This window comes from Mobula birostris, chromosome 3, assembly GCF_030028105.1.
Source record: "Mobula birostris isolate sMobBir1 chromosome 3, sMobBir1.hap1, whole genome shotgun sequence".
Classification (NCBI taxonomy): domain Eukaryota; kingdom Metazoa; phylum Chordata; class Chondrichthyes; order Myliobatiformes; family Myliobatidae; genus Mobula; species Mobula birostris.
Window position 1 is genome coordinate 96,658,921 of NC_092372.1, and position 17,722 is coordinate 96,676,642.

At 40.9% G+C, this 17,722-nt stretch overlaps 1 protein-coding gene and 1 pseudogene across 1 annotated transcript in view; one reads left to right on the top strand and one right to left on the bottom strand.

The window, feature by feature from the left end:
• The window catches only part of LOC140194644 (transmembrane protein 144-like), a 158,814-nt pseudogene extending 153,633 nt beyond the window's left edge, over positions 1 to 5,181 (top strand).
• A 10,113-nt stretch (positions 5,182 to 15,294) lies between these two features.
• The window catches only part of ptpn13 (protein tyrosine phosphatase non-receptor type 13), a 260,769-nt gene continuing 258,341 nt past the window's right edge, over positions 15,295 to 17,722 (bottom strand). The window contains exons 45-46 of the mRNA XM_072253123.1: positions 17,248 to 17,310; positions 15,295 to 15,908 (exon numbers count right to left, since the gene is read on the bottom strand). Coding sequence (XP_072109224.1) covers positions 15,825 to 15,908; positions 17,248 to 17,310 — 147 coding nt within the window. The 3' untranslated portion in view covers positions 15,295 to 15,824. The remainder of the gene's footprint in view (positions 15,909 to 17,247; positions 17,311 to 17,722) is intronic.

Consider the following 17,722-nt stretch of genomic DNA (forward strand, 5'->3'; position numbering starts at 1 on the left):
TATCCCCGCCCCCCATACCAGACAGCAATGCAGCCTATTAGAATGGTACATCATTAGAAGCTTTTGAGTGTTTTTGTTGACATACCAAATCTCTTCAAACTCCTAATGAAGTGTAGATGCTGTCTTGCCTCCTTTATAACTGCATCGATATGTTGGGACCAGGTTAAGTCCTCAGAGATCTTGACACCCAGGAACTTGAAACTGCTCACTCTCTCCACTTCTGATCCCTCTATGAGGATTGATATCTGTTCCTTTGTCTTACCTTTCCTGAAGTCCACAATCAGCTCTTTCATCTTACTGACGTTGAGTGCCAGGTTGTTGCTGTGGTACCACTCCACTAGTTGGCATATCTCACTCCTGTACACCCTCTCGTCACCACCTGAGATTCTACCAACAATGGTTGTATTGTCAGCAAATTTATAAATGGTATTTGAGCTATGCCTAGCCACACAGTCATGGGTATAGGGAGTAGAGCAGTGGGCTAGGCACACACCCCTGAGGTGCACCAGTGTTGATCGTCAGTAAGGAGGATATGTTGTCACCAATCCGCACAGTTTGTGGTCTTCTGGTTAGGAAGTCAAGGATCCAATTGCAGAAGGAGGTACAGAGCCCCATGTTCTGCAACTTCTCAATCAGGATTGTGGGAATGATGGTGTTAAATGCTGAGCTATATTCGATGAACAGCATCCTGACGTAGGTGTTTGTATTGCCCAGGTGAAGAGCCATTGAGATTGCATCTGCTGTTGACCTATTGTGACAACAGGCAACTCAGGTCCTTGCTGAGGCAGGAGTTCGGTCCAGTCATGACCAACTCACTGTAGATGTGAGTGCTGCTGGGTGATAGTCATTAAGGCAAATCATATTATTCTTCTTGGACACCGGTCTCATTGTTGCCTTTTTGAAGCAAGAGGGAACTTCCGCCCATAGCAGTGAGAGATTGAAAATGCCCTTGAATACTCCCACCAGTTGGTTGGCACACATTTTCAGAGCCTTACCAGGTACTCTTTTGGGGCCTTCCACCTTGCGAGGGTTCACCCTCTTTGAAGACAGCCTAACATTGGCCTCTGAGACAGAGATCACAGGGTCACGAGGTGCAACAGGGATCTTCACAGCTGTAGTTGTGTTCTCCCTTTCAAAGCAGGCGTAGAAGCTGTTGAGTTCATCTGGTGGTGAAGCATCGCTGCCATTCATGCTACTGGGTTTCGCTTTGTAGGAAGTAATTTCCTGCAAACCCTGCCAGAGTTGTCGTACATCTGATGTCACATCCAACCTTGTTTGAAATTGTCTGTTTTCCCTTGAAATAGCCCTCCACAAGTCATAGCTGATTTCCTGCTACAGACCTGGGTCGCCAGCCTTGAATGCCACAGATCTAGCCTTCAGCAGATGACATACCTCTTGGTTCATCCACCACTTTTGGTTTGGACGCAACCAAAAGTTACTTTTGCAAGCTAAACCAAAGTAACATTTCTTGCAAATGTTCAAAATCTAAATGCCATGAAAATATAATTTCAGGAGCCATCTTCATCATAGCACTGAGCAGAAAAGGCATGAATAATTTGCATTAGGGGGAATACGTCAAGAGGAGTGTTCTCTTTTGTAAGTTTTTAAGGTATTCCCTTTTCCAAGGGTAAACAGCACAGTCCATCAACTTTTCCATGATTAGTTGACTTCTTGAATTCATTCTTGTACCTGTGTCCTCCAAGAAACAGAGTCCATCTCTGCAGTTGTGCTGTTGCTGTTAGTGGAACTCCCTTCTGTGGATTGAAAATGGATACCAGTGGTTGATGATCAGTGATGAGGATAAACTTTCTCCCAGACAAGTAATAGTTGAAATGTTGTACATTTCATGGCCTCTCTATCAATCTGTCCATCATTTTTCTCTGTAGCAGTAAGGAAGCATGATGCAAAGGCTATGGGGAATTCTCCTCCATGTGACATGACTGCACTTAGACCATAAATCACAGGCAAGCTTCACTGCATAATGTGGATCATAACGTGTGAATACGGTGTCTGATGTCACCATTTCCTTTATTTTTAGAAAAGCCACCTCACACTGCTTTGCTCATTGCCATTTCTTCCCGATCTGTTTTAATGAGTTCAAGGCGTGGAGCACAATAGCCAGGTTTGGCAGAAAGCTGTTATAGAAATCGACAAATCCTAAAATGGACTGCAACTGTGACATGTCCTTTGGGCATGCACCACTGCTTGATTTTCTCAGCACACGTATGTAATTCTTGTGTGTCAATGGTGTAACCATAGTAAGTGATGCCTGGTTTAAAGAATTCACTCTTGTTGTGTCATGCTCTGCGCCCATAATCTTCTAATCTTTTTAACACCGTCTTGAAATTTTGGAGATTTTCTTTGTCATCCTCACCTATAATAATAAAGTAATTCAGGTAACACTTGCAGCATCTAGTCCATAGCTTTCTGCCAGAGTGCAGATGCTACTCAAAAATATATAATATATAATTATAGCAACAAAGCTCTTTGTAAGTGTTTATGTTAAGAAACACTTTCTACTCTTCTTCCATCTCCATCTGTAGGTCAGCCTCAGCTAAGTCCACTTTGCTGAAGTATTCCTTTGCTGAAAGTTTTGCAAAGATATCTTCTATCCCAGGCAGAGGATATTGATCTACTTTCAGTACTGGGATAATAGTGACCTTAAAATCACCATAGATCCTGACAAACCCGTTCTTCTTGTCTACTGGGACAACTGGTGTTGCCCATGAACTCCACTCAACCTTGGAAAGAATTCCTTCAGACTCCATATGGTCGATCTTACTGACTACGTTATCATGGATGGTATAAGGAACTGGGCAAGCTTTGTAAAACTTGGGTGTGGCATTTTCATTTGCACTATTTTGCCCTTGATATGTTTGAGTTTTCCAATGCCACCCTTGAACACTTCAGTGGTATCATCAAGTAGCCTTCTTAGTTCACTTTCAGTTGACTCTATTGCAGAGGATGTGGCATGCAAATAGTGGATGGATCTCCAATCAAGTTGTAGTTGAAAGCCATTCCCACAGAAGTTACTTTTCTCCGGTACAAGTTCTTAGTTAGGTATCTTAGCAGCATTTCAAAGATATTAGCTCAGATTCACTTTGTGGAATGACTGAAGCAGCTGTCCAGTTCAATTTTAATAAATTTGCTGTTCACTTCTGGTGTGAGCCATATGGCTTTTCTATTATTAGTTTTCACCTTTTAAATCGCAAGGCTACTCAGTCCTGAGTCACTCTCATCATTATCATATTTTTCATCAACAACATGCAGATTAGTGCCCTTTTTGAAACTGTAACTTGACTTTTTATCTGTTTCTCTTCCCTGTGCAGCCCATTAATTTTGTCTGCCCGGTTTGCTATTTGTATGTGTCCTAATTTGTTGCATTTTCTGCAAACTTTGTCTTTAAATCTGCATTTGTCTGGTGTATGTGATCCCCTACCACAATAGTAACACTATTTGTTCAGCCAGGCAATTTTCTGTTTAGCTGTCAAATTTGTTCATGCTCAATTTTATTACTGACAACGTCTGACTGCTGTTTCTATTGATAAAGCAATTAAACTGCTCTTTTAAATATGAATTGTACTTCAATTACGAGCCATTTTTGAATGCTTTCTTGTAAGATTCCACAAACTAAATGATCTCTCAGTGCATCATTAAGCCCATCACTGAAATGGCAATGCTCAGACAATTTCTTCAATTCAGCTATGTAAGCTGAAATGAACTCCCCTGCTTTTTGGTTCCATTTATGAAACCTAAAGCATTCTGCAAACAACAATGGTTTTGGTTCTAAGTGTTCCTGCATTAGTTTCACGATATTAGCAATGGTCATTTCAGCTGGTTTGGTTGGAGCAGTTAAACCTCTATGTGAACTGTATGCTTTTCCACCTAGTAAATTCAGCAAAACTGGCAATCATTTTTTAAATCAGCTATTCATTTAGAATAGTCACACAAAATGCTGGAGGAATTCAGCAGGCCAAGCAGCATCTATGGAAAAAAGTAAACAGTCAATGTTTCAGGCCAAGACCCTTCATCAGGACTGGAAAAAAAGATAATAAGTTAGAGCAAGAAGCTGGGGGGAGGGGAGGAAGAAGTACAAGGTGGTAGGTGAAAGGTGAAACTGGGAGAGGGGGAGGGGTGAAGTAAAGGGTGTGGAATTGTTCCTTGGAAGGATATGTGGCTGTGGTAGCGGGATTAGGTGAGTACACGGTGGAAGAGTTGGAAGATAGCAGAGATCACAGAGGGAGAGCAGTAAGAAAGATTCCCAGAACTCCCAATATCAAATCTTCCCTTCAATGGGAGTTCAGTGGTGAAGAAAGCACAGGGTATGTTTTCTTTCATTGGAATGGGCATTGGTTCTAGGAGCTGGGACTTCATATTTCTGCTGTACAAGATGCATTGTAAGTGAAAGTGCACCTGGAATATTTTGTGCATTTCTAGTTGCTGTATTTTAATTAAGTTAGAAAGGGTGCAGAAACGCTTCACAAGGATGTTGCCGGTATTGGAAGAGTTTAGTTATGAGGAGAGATCGGACAGGCTTGAATTGTTTTTCCCTGGAACAAAGGATGACCACAGAGGTTTATCAAATCAAAATGGCAATGGTAAGGTGGATGGCTAGAATCTTATTTCTGGGCTAGAGCAGTCCAAAACTAGAGGGCATATGTTTAAGGTGAGAGGGGAAATTTTAAAAGAGACCCCAAGGATGCAAGTTTTTCACACAAAGTGTGGTATGTACTGTAAATGGAATGAACTGCCAGAGGAAGTAGCAGTGACAGGTACCACTACAACATTTGAAAGGCATTTGGACAGGTTCATAGATAGGAAAGGCTTACAGGGATATGGATCAAATTGGACTAGTTTGGTCAGTATAGATGAGTTGGGCTGAAAGGCCTACATCCATGCAAGATAACTCTATTTGCTGACTACTTGTTAGACATTTACTGATAAAATAAAAAGTTCATCCAAAGGTAAATATGTTTTTGTTTTTTTTTTAAATATGCACCTATTCTGTCTCCAGGGCTCAAGGAATTTCATAATACTTGGTGTTGTGCTAGCCACTGCTCTTACTGGAACCATACTCATAGGTTTGTCGAAAGTGGAGGGAATTGTCTGACCTAGCTTGTGGAACAACTGAATAACGGAGTTCACCATTTCTCAGAAGCAAATGAAACCTGATAAAATAAATAATAAATATCTAATTGCATGCCTGTGTACAGTATATCATGCTGCTGATTTAATATAAAACATCAGAAAATAGAAACTCACGCTTTTGAAGCATTGACTTAATTACATAAAGTGTACAGGATAGACAGGAGTGCCTTGGTAGCATTTGTGTCATAATGTGAATAATTATTGCCTGGATTCTGACACTCGCTCAGTATTATTGCTCTGAATTAAAAAGATACTATATGAAATGTCTTGTCAGTAACTTAAGTGGGTGATTTGGTATCCACAAAACATTAAACAGGGCAGGAAGTAGCTACTATGATCACAAATGAAATCCAAGTGCAGTGTCTCCCTCTCATCTGTTTTGGTCCAATTAGAATAAATCTCAACTTCATCAATTAATTTCCTTTTTTTTGTCTCTGCACGAGCAAGCAAGGAGGAATGAATCTGTATAGAAAGCATTAATAGTTAGAAGTCAGTTAAATATGGGACAGAGAATAAAATTTTATTATGGTTAAAGAGAATTGCTAGTCAGGGATTTCAATCAATAGGCAAATACTTTATGCTCAAAGATATCTTGGATCTGCAGACAACAATGGATTACTAAAATCCAGTGACAATGAGCAATGAGATCAAACTGGTAACCTGCTTTGAAGTAGAGCACAAATGTGAAAAATAATCAAATACTTTATAATAAGCTTTCACTCTGATGTTAGAAAATATTGAGCATTCAATCAAGAATAGATCGAATATTGATGAAAGGTAGGACTTCCTCAAGTTTGGACTAAACACACATTATGTCTACAGCATTAGGCTTTGTTGTGTTAATGTCTTAATGCAAGAGATGTATTATGAGGACAATCAACAGCCCTGTTTAGCACAGGACAATGTAAGTAAATAATTAGGTGAAAATAATTTAAGGGTAAGATTTAATTAGAGATAAGTAGATACTTTGAAAATTGCAAATCGAGAGCATTAACAAAGGTACAGAAAAAAAGAAATTATTTGATCAGAAGTGGTGGTCAGTCTTCAACTTGTAAAGCTTCAATGGGGAAAGATTTTATTGGATAATGATTTTATATTGTGAAGGGCAACACCAGGAAAATCATTGGCATAGGATTAATGCTATGGTTAATGCATCTGTTATGTAGAAATTGCAATGTAAATAAACTTTTGAACCTTTGTTTTCCAGTCTAATTTGAGCATGTGTAAATTTATTAATGCTGTCCATAGAATTATATTTTTCTCTGTTTTGGTACTGAAACCTGAGATCCTTAGCAAAACTGAAAGAAAAAAATCTCCCCCATTGAGACCAAGTCATATTTAGTCACAATTAAAAATCTGCCAGAAGCCCAAGCAAGGGGAGGAAGTCTAATACAGATCAGTATACAAGTTTACTGCTATCAATCCACTACTTACAAGTTAAAGTATAGCTAATTTACTTTGAACTTGAAGTACTTCAGGGTAATGGTCATTCTCTTTACAAAGGTCACCAGTGTGGGTCCTAGTTTAATCTCAGAAATTAGAATCAGAATCAGCGGCATATGTCATTAAATTTGTTGCCACTATGGCAGCAGTTCAATGCAATACATAATAACAAAAACAGTGAATTACAATAAATAAAATACATATATAGTGAAATAGTTAAATTATAAGAAATCAGATGGCAGAGGGCACAAAGCTATTCTTCAATTGTTGAGTGTGTGCCTTCAGGCCCCTGTACTTACATTCTGATGGTAGCAATGAGAGGGCATGTCCTAGGTAATCAGGCTCCTTAATAATGGATGTCACTTTTCTGAGGCATGAGGTAACATTCCTTGAAGATGTCCTGGATGCTACGGAGGATAGTGCCCACGATGGAGCAAACTGAGTTCACTACTTTCTGTGGCTAAAAATACTTCCTGTGTAGTAGTCCATCCCACCCCACCCCACCCCAACCCCCATACCAGACAGTGCTGCAGCCAGCCAGAATGCTCTCCATGGTACATTTGTATAAGCTTTTGAATGTTTTAGTTGACAAGCCAAATCTCCTCAGACTCCTTATGAAATATAACTGCTGTCTTGCCTTCTCTATAGTTGCATCAATATGTTGTGTCCAGGTTAGATCCTCAGAGATATTGACACCCAGGAACTTGAAACTGCTCACTCTCTCCACTTCTGATCTTTCCATGAGGATTGGTGTGTGTTCCCTTGTCTTACCCTTTCTGAAGCCCACAATCAGGTCTTTGGTCTTACTGACATCGAGAGCAAGGTTGTTGCTGTGATACCACTCAACCAGCTGGTATATCTGGCTCCTGTACTCCAAGGGGGCACCTGACAGCATCTGACATTCTGCCAACGATGATTGTGTCTTCAGTAAATTAATAGATGGCACTTGAGCTGTGCCTAGCCACACATTCATGGGTGTACATAGAATAAATACAGCAGTGGGCTAAGCACACATCCTTGAGGTGCGCCAGTGTTGATTATCAGTGATGAAGATGTTATTTATGATTCATGAAGATTGTGGTCTTCCGGTGAGGAAGTTGAAGGTCCAGTTGCAGAGGGAGATACAAAGGTCTAGGTTTTGGAGCTTTTCATTATGATTGTAGAACCAATTGTGTTAAACGCTGAGCTGCAGTCAATAAACAGCATTCTGGCGTAAGTATTAGTATTGGCCAGGTAATCCAACGCCACATGAAGAGCCAATGAGATCACATCCACTGTAGACCTATTGTGGCAATAGGCAAATTGCAGTGGGTCCAGGTCCTTGCTGAGTCAGGGGTTAATTCTAGTCATAACTATCCTCTCAAAGCATTCATTTAACAGAGATGTGCGTGCTACTGGACAATAGTACCCTGTTTCTTCTTGGGTCCTGGTATGATTGTTGCCCTTTGGAAGGAGGTGGGAACTTCCGACTGTAGCAACTAGAGATTGAAAATGCCTTTGAACTCACCTGCTAGTTGGTTAGCACAGGTTTTCAGAACCCTACCAGTTACCCTGCTGGGGCCTGTTGCCTTAGGAGGGTTCACCCTCTTGAAGGAGATCATAGGGTCACTGGGTGCTGCTGGGATCCTCATAGCTGTAGTTTTATTCTCTCGTTCAATGTGAGCATAAAAGACATTGAGCTGACCTGGGAATGAGGCATTCATGATGCTAGGTTTCATTTTGTAGCAAGTAATAGCCTGCTAGCTCTTCCGGAGTTGTCTGCCTGTCTCCAACCTCGTGAGAATTGTTCATTTGCTCCTGAGATAGCCCTTCATAAGTCGTAGCTGGACTTCTTGTGGAGTCCAAGGCCACCATACTTGAATGCCACAGATCTAACCCTCAGCAGACTATGAACCTCCTGGTTCATCCACAGCTTTTGATTTGAGTATGTGCAGTATGTTCTTGTAGGCACACACTCATCCACAGAGGTCTTAATGAAGTCAGTTACCTTCAGACTCAGAGAAGAATCCCTGAATACAGTCCACTCCACCGACTCAAAGCAGAAATTATTACAAACAATGGAGCAGACGTGAATATGTGTTTTTGAAAATTGATAAGAGATTCTTCGAGAGAGAATGTGATGGGACTCACATAAAAGCCAAAGAGGAGTCACTGTGTATAGCATGGGCCAAAGTAAAGGAACCATAATTTAACAGATTACCTTGGAAACGGTGAGGACAAAAGATCCTGCAGCATCTCTGACAGGCCTGGTTTGATTGAGGTATCAAGTTTTGATATCAATTTTTATTTTAAACTTAAAATTACCATTCTTGCTAAGGAAAAGAATAACACATAAAAACATTCCAGGTTTTTTTACAGTTGGCAATTTCTGCCAAGCCATGCAATAAGGATGGTTCGGTAGCATAGCAGTTGGTGCAATACTTTACACCACCAGCCGTAAGGTCTGGGTTTGATTTTCACTGCTGTCTTTAGTAAGTTCTCCCCATGACCATGTGGATTTCCTCTGGGTACTCTGGTTTCCTCCCACATTCCAAAGGTGGTGTACAGATAGGGTTAGTGAGTCACAGGGACCGGAAACATGGCGACATTTGTGGGCTTCCCAACACAACCCTTGCTGATTTGATCTCATACAAATGATGCACTTCACTGCATGTTTCGATGTACAGTAAATGTGACAGATAAAGCCAATCTTTCTTCACTGGAAGCGCAACCTGGGATTTTAGAGAGTGTTGGTGAAGAAAGTCTATTCTGAATATTAAAACATAGAAAACCTACAGAACAATACAGGCCCTTTGGCCTACAAAGTTGTGCCGAACATGTCCCTACCTTAGAAATTACTAGGCTTACCTAGAGCCCTCTATTTTTCTAAGCTCCATGTACCTATTCAAAAGTTTCTTAAAAGACCCTATCGTATCTGCCTCCACCACCGTTGCTGGCAGCCCATTCCAAGCACTCACCACTCTTTGCGTAAAAAACTTACCCCTGACATCTCCTCTGTACCTACTCCCCAGGACCTTAAACCTGTGTCCTCTTGTGGCAACCATTTCAGCCCTGGGAAAAAGCCTCTGACTATTCAGATGATCAATACCTCTCATCATCTTATATGCCACAATCAGGTCACCTCTCATCCTCCGTCGCTCCAAGGAGAAAAGACCGAGTTCACTCAACCCATTCTCATAAGGCATGCTCCCCAATACAGGCAACATCCTTGTAAATCTCCTCTTAACCCTTTCTATGGTTTCCACATCCTTCCTCTAGTGAGGCAATCAGAACTGACTCTCAGGCACAGTACTCCAAGTGGGGTCTGACCAGGGTTACCTCTCGACTCCTAAATTCAATTCCACGGCTGATGAAGGCCAATACACCGTATGCCTTCTTAATCACAGAGTCAACCTGCGCTGCTGCTTTAAGCATCCTATGGACTCGGACCCCAAGACCCCTCTGATCCTCCACACTCCCAAGAGTCTTAACATTAGTACTATATTCTGCCATCATATTTGACAAACCAAAATGAACTATTTCACACTTACCTGGGTAACTCCAACTACCACTTCTCAGCCCAATTTTGCATCCTACCTATGTCCTGCTGTAACCTCTGACAGCCTTCCACACTAACCTCCAACCTTTGTGTCATAAGCAAACTTACTAACCCATCCTTCCACTTCCTCATCCAGGTCATTTATAAAAATCACGAAGAGTAAGGGTCCCTGAACAGATCCCTGAGGCACTCCACTGGTGACCGACCTCCATACAGAATATGAGCCGTCTACAACCACTCTTTGCCTTCTGTGGGCAAGCCAGTTCTGGATCCACAAAGGAATGTCCCCTTGGATCCCATGCCTCCTTACTTTCTCAATAAGTCTTGCATGGGGTACCTTATCAAATGCCTTGCTGAAATCCATATACACTACATCTACTGCTCTTCTTTCATCAATGTGTTTAGTCATATCCTCAAAAAATTCAATCAGGCTCGTAAGGCACGACCTGCCCTTTGCAAAGCTATGCTGACTATTCCTAATCATATTATACCTCTCCAAATGTTCATAAATCCTGCCGCTCAGGATCTTCTCCATCAACTTACCAACCACTGAAGTAAGACTCACTGGTCTATAACTTCCTGGGCTATCTCTACTCCCTTTCTTGAATAAAGGAACAACATCTGCAACCCTCCAATCCTCCAGAACCTCTCCCGTCCCCATTGATGATGCAAAGATCATCGCCAGAGGCTCAGCAATCTCCTCCCTCACCTCCCACAGTAGCCTGGGGTACATCTCATCTGGTCCCGGCGACTTATCCAACTTGATGCTTTCCAAAAGCTCCAGCACATCCTCTTTCTTAATATCCACATGCTTAAGCTTTTCAGTCTGCTGCAAGTCATCACTATAATCACCAAGATCCTTTTCCATAGTGAATACTGAAGTAAAGTATTAAGTACCTCTGCTATTTCCTCCGGTTCCATACTTTCCCACTGTCACACTTGATAGGTCATATTCTTTCATGTCTTATCCTCTTGCTCTTCACATACTTGTAGAATGCCTTGGGTTTTCCTTAATCATGACCGCCAAGGCCTTCTCATGGCCCCTTCTGGCTCTCCCAATTTTCTTCTTAAGCTCCTTCCTATTAGCCTTATAATTTTCTAGATCTCTAACATTACCTAGCTCTCTGAACCTTTTGTAAGCTTTTCTTTTCTTCTTGACTAGATTTATTACAGCCTTTGTACACCACGGTTCCTGTACCCTACCATAACTTCCCTCTCTCATTGGAACGTACCTGTGCAGAACTCTACACAAATATCCATAAGACCATAAGACAAAGGAGCAGAAGTAGGCCATTTGGCCCATCCAGTCTGTTCCGCCATTTTATCATGAGCTGATCCATTTTCTCCTATTTAGTCCCACTCCCTTGCCTTCTCACCATAACCTCTGATGCCCTGGCTACTCAGATACCTATCAATCTCTGCTTTAAATATACCCAATGACTTGGCCTCCACTGCTGCCCGTGGCAACAAATTCCATAGCTTCACCACCCTCTGACTAAAAAAATTTCTTCGCATTTCTGTTCTGAAAGGGCGCCCTTCAATCCTTAAGTCATGCTCTCTCGTACTAGACTCCCCCATCATGGGAAACAACTTTGCCACATCCACTCTGTCCATGCCTTTTAACATTCGAAATGTTTCTATGAGGTCTCCCCTCATTCTTCTAAACTCCAAGGAATACAGTCCAAGAGCGGACAAACGTTCCTCATATGTTAACCCTCTCATTCCCGGAATCATTCTAGTGAATCTTCTCTGTACCCTCTCCAATGTTAGCACATCCTTTCTTAAATAAGGAGACCAAAACTGCCCACAGTACTCCAAGTGAGGTCTCACCAGCACCTTATAGAGCCTCAACATCACAACCCTGCTCCTATACTCTATTCCTCTAGAAATGAATGCCAAATTGCATTCGCCTTCTTCACTACTGACTCAACCTGGAGGTTAACTTTAAGGGTATCCTGTACGAGGACTCCCAAGTCCCGTTGCATCTCAGAACTTTGAATTCTTTCCCCATTTAAATAATAGTCTGCCCGTTTATTTTTTCTGCCAAAGTGCATAACCATACACTTTCCAACATTGTACTTCATTTGCCACTTCTCTGCCCATTCTTCCAATCTATCCAAGTCTCTCTGCAGACTCTCCGTTTCCTCAGCACTACCGGCCCCTCCACCTATCTTCGTATCGTCAGCAAACTTAGCCACAAAGCCATCTATTCCATAATCTAAATCGTTGATGTACAATGTAAAAAGAAGCGGCCCCAACACTGATCCCTGCGGAACTCCACTGGTAACCAGCAGCCAAACAGAATAGGATCCCTTTATTCCCACTCTCTGTTTCCTGCCAATCAGCCAATGCTCTATCCACGTATGTAACTTTTCCGTAATTCCATGGGCTCTTATCTTGTCAAGTAGCCTCATGTGTGGCACCTTGTCAAAGGCCTTTTGAAAATCCAAATATACAACAGCCACTGCATCTCCCTTGTCTAGCCTAGTGGTAATTTCCTCAAAAAATTGTAATAGGTTTGTCAGGCAGGATTTTCCTTTAAGGAATCCATGCTGAGTTCTGCCTATCTTGTCATATGCCTCCAGGTACTCTGTAACCTCATCCTTGACAATCGACTCCAACAACTTCCCAACCACCGATGTCAAGCTAACAGGTCCATTATTTCCTTTTTGCTTCCTTGCCTCCTTCTTAAATAGTGGAGTGAACTTTGCAATCTTCCAGTCCTCCAGAACCATGCCAGAATCTATCGACTTTTGAAATTTCATCGCTAATGCCTCCGCAATCTCCACAGCTACTTCCTTCAGAACATGAGGGTGCATTCCATCTGGTCCAGGAGATTTATCGACCTTTAGCCTATTCCGCTTCCTGAGTACTTTCTCTGTCGTAATTGTGACTGCGCACACTTCTCTTCCCTGCCACCCTTGAGTGTCCGGTATCCCCTGAACATTTGCCACACTTCTTCCATACTTTTCCCTGAAAACATCTGTTTCTAATTTAAGCTTCCAATTTCCTGCCTGATAGCCTTGTAATTCCCCTTACTCCAATTAAACGCTTTTCTAACTTGTCTGTTCCTATCTGTCTCCAAAGCTATTATAAAGGAGATAGAATTATGATCACTATCTCCAAAATGCTCTCCCAGTGAGAGATCTGACACCTGACCAGATTCATTTCCCAATACCAAATCAATGTACAGTCTCTCCTGTTGTAGGCTTATCTACATATTGTGTCAAGAAACCTTCCTGAACATACCTAACAAACTCCACCCCATCTAAACCCCTTGCTCTAGGGAGATGCCAATCAATATTTCGGAAATTAAAATCTCCCATCACGACAATTCTGTTATTATTACACCTTTCCAGGATCTGTTTCCCTATCTGCTCCTCGATATACCAGTTACTATTGGGTGGCCTATAAAAAACAGCCAGTAAGGTTATTGATCCCTTCTTGTTCCTAACCCTCACCCACAGAAACTCTGTAGACAATCCCTCCATGGTGTCCACCTTTTCTGCAGCTGTGACACTATCTCTGATCAACAGTGCCATGCCCCCACCTCTTTTGCCTCCCTCCCTGTTCTTTCTGAAGCATCTGAAACCCGGCACTTGAAGTAATCATTCCTGTCCCTGAGCCATCCAAGTCTCTGTAATGGCCCCCACATCATATCTCCTAGTACTGATCCATGCTCTAAGCTCATCTGCTTTGTTCACAACACTCATTGCATTAAAATAGACGCATCTCAAACCCCCAGTCTGAGCACGTCCCTTTTCTGTCACCTGCCTGTCCTCCCTCTTGCACTGTCTACAAGCTTTCTCTATTTGTAAGCCAACCTACTCTTCCCCAGTCTCTTCACAGTTCAGTTCCCACCCCCCAACAATTCCAGTTTAAACTCTCCCCAGTAGCCTTAGCAAACCTCCCCGCCAGGATACTGGTCCCCCTGGGATTCAAGTGCCACCCGTCCTTTTTGTACAGGTCACACCTGCCCCAAAAGAGATCCCAATGATCCAGAAACCTGAATTCCTGTCCCTGCTCCAATCCCTCAGCAACACGTTTATCCTCCACCTCATTCTATTCCTATACTCACTGTCACGTGGCACAGGCAGTAATCCCGAGATTACTACCTTTGCGGTCCTTTTTCTCAACTCCCTTCCTAACTCCCTATATTCTTCTTTCAGGACCTCTTCCCTTTTCCTACCTATGTCATTGGTACCAATATGTACCACGACCTCTGGCTGTTCTCCCTCCGACTGCAGGATATCTTGGACGTGATCTGAAACATCCTGGACCCTGGCACCTGGGAGGCAAACTACCATCTGAGGTTCTCTCCTGTGTCCACAGAATCGCCTGTCTGACCCCCTAACTATAGAGTCCCCTATCACTACTGCCTTCCTCTTCCTTTCCCTACCCTTCTGAGCCACAGGGCCAGACTCTGTGAGAGGCACGGCCACTGTCGCTTTCCCCGGGTAGGCTGTCCCGGCACCCCCCCCAACAGTACTCAAACAGGAGTACTTATTGTCAAGGGGTACAGCCACAGGGGTACTCTCTAGTACCTGACTCTTGAATATTGAAGAAAAAATGTTACATAACCTTAGGCCGCTAACTTTCTTTTTTCATAATAGATTTCCCCACCATATCCTGATTTTGTAACACCACTTTGTCTTGAAAATTAAGATATGCAGCAACAGTAATTGAAAGCAATGCACAATCATATTAGGATTGCATTCTTCTGTCCTCCAACTTCTCCCTTACCTTTGTCAAGTCCAGCAATATGGAAGTCATTTTGCTGCCCTGCAATACTGCTTAAAGAGACAGATCTTGGATGGCTTTTTTGAAATGAAAGGTTAATGCCACCTTTTTGTTCCTAGTAGCTTTGCAGTGAAAGTTGGGTCTACCTTCCAAAGTACTGTTCCAATATGAAGATAAACAGGTCTTAAATAGTTCCCAGAAAGAGCAGCATTTGAATTTGACCATAATGTTATGATCACAAGCAATCATGACCTATTTTAAAAGAAGCAATCACTCGGGCAGTTATGCTTCATGCTTGATTATTGTAAGGGAAAAATAAACCTTTTAGATTCTTTTCCAGCATGTCTAATTGAATTGCAGAATTAACTGTTAACTATACAACAAGATGCCGAAGCATTTTCACTTTTTATTTTCAATTTTGCGTCATCTAGTTCATAATATATTTAATTATATCCAAATAAATGTTAAATGTAACTATGTACAAAAACACCATAAATGGAAAGCAATTTGAAAATTATTTTATATAGAAATCTCTAACTTCCTATGTAAGTAAACCCATGAAAGATATAAAATCAATACTGTTTTTATTGCCTGTACAATAAAATATAAAATGCATTTTTTTTTAACAAATACCTCCCAATATTTTGAGATGTAAACTAGGGATTAAAATTACTTATGCATGTGCTTAAAACCATTGTCATGAATTCTTAAATATAAACAGTTTAATATTTGCATAAAACAAATCAATTTAGTAAGTTTACATTATAATCTACTGTATGAAAGATCCTAGTAAGTACAAAATATTCAGTTTTTGACAATTTTTTTCCTGAAAGTTGTTCCTTGAAATATTCACAATATCTTGAGGTCAAAATAATTAATAAAAAATGTGGTTCTAGAATAAGGCAGGTATGTTGGTGTCAACAGTACTTCTGTTCCTGTAGGACAGAATTGTTTATCATATCTTTGCCATTTCTTTCTCCTTCTGTTGAAGTTGAGTGAGAATATGTAGAACGACTTGATAGCAGAATATGTACTGAGCCTACATATAGCAAAAGATAAAAACTTTATTAAAGTTGCACTTTATTGAATAGAAAATCATTACTCGGTATACTTGTAATATTCTACCTACCATCATAATTACACACAGTGTGAATGGATTTGATGCCAATATATTATAATAGTAGCTATGAGATTTTATAACTATAAAATTAGTAAACAAACTAAAGTTTTAGTTCCATTGACAACATTCAGGATACTGAAAAGTAGTGACCTAACGGAAGACACAGCCATGATCAAAAAAGAATGCTGTTCTTTTTGCATGGATTTGAATCCAGGTGAAATTCTCCTCCATGTCTCACTTATTTCAATGAACCAACATCCTTTCTCCAAAGACTTTACTTCTCAACACTGTATAGTTCTTGGTCTCCTTCTATACTTGTGTGTGAACTAGTGCCACAAAATTGAAACTCCATGTTTTATTCATTTTTTACTTCATAAAATAGATAATATGGCAAAATGCAGTGCATTAAAATTTCATTGCACAATTTTTCTGCAACATTTCCTGAAAATTTGCAGTGAAGTTCAACATTCAAGAGATCTCACCGATTCACAAAATTATAGTTATTTGTAACCTTTGATTTATGGACTCCAGATAATGAGTTTTCACTAAATACATATGAATTTAGGACATGTGCCCTTGATTTCGACAACAGAAAGCCCATTGAGCAGAGGACGATATTTCCTCAGCTGTGTTAACACTGAATGCCTTCCACACAACTTAGCTGCCCAAGAGCATGCAAGTAGTAAAGAGGGAATGGGGAATGGTAGGAGAACGAGAAGAGGGATGTGCAAGAGCTGGTGGGGAGGAAGTGAGTTAAGAGAGTAGCTGGGCAAGCAGGGCAGAGAGGGATTGTGACTTGACACAGGACAGAATGTTGATGTGGGTAACAGGAGAGAGGCAGAACACAAAACAGGGAAAGGGAAGAGAGGGAATGGGTGAGCAATGGGCATCATCTAATTAGAGTGGGTTGGCTTGAGTGTAAGCAGCTTGAATGTTTCCCTGTAAATTAAAGAAAGGGTAGATTATGAACAGTTTAATCACAGATTCTTAATTAATTAACATTTTATTCTTTCAATTACACTAATGTATTTTTAAGTGCTTAGGTATCCTTGAATGACTACAGCTTTGAAATGTAACAAAAAGAAATTATATTGAAACCAATAGGAAGTCTTAATCAATCTATAAGTTTTAGCTTGATGCAATATTCTTTCACGATATAAACCCTCCATAGGTCAAGGAATACCAGATTTAAGTTCTGAACCAACTCACCAACTCAACAATGGAGCAGTTTCATGAAGTTATTGTTCCCAAAACTCACCTCAGTCTGGATCATCCCCTGTCGTTGGCTTCTCATGGTCCTAACAATATGGGAAATATCAAACTGTTTTCAAACAAAAAGAAAAGTTAGAAAATCTGAACACTTTAAATAAAACAGTTGCAACGTGGGCCTTGTAAAGATTTCAGAACATATCCAGAATGCATGGGTTTTATCAAACGTTTACAACTCTGAGGTACGACAGATACCTTCTACTATTTCCCCTGAGCTCTGCTTCCTACCTGAGATTCACAGCTCTGCAAATAAGTGAGGTTTCAAAGTTCTTATATCTCTGAATCTGTTACTATGCTCTGTGGCTGGTGACAACTTCTTGCTGTCCTTCAGCAACCATGAATTCATTGATTAGGGAGATGACATGAGGAAGCAAATTATATCAATTTTTTTTCTTAATTATATGTGATTCTTGATGTTATATTCTCGATATCTATTGCTTATCTATTTATTATTATTTCTTTCT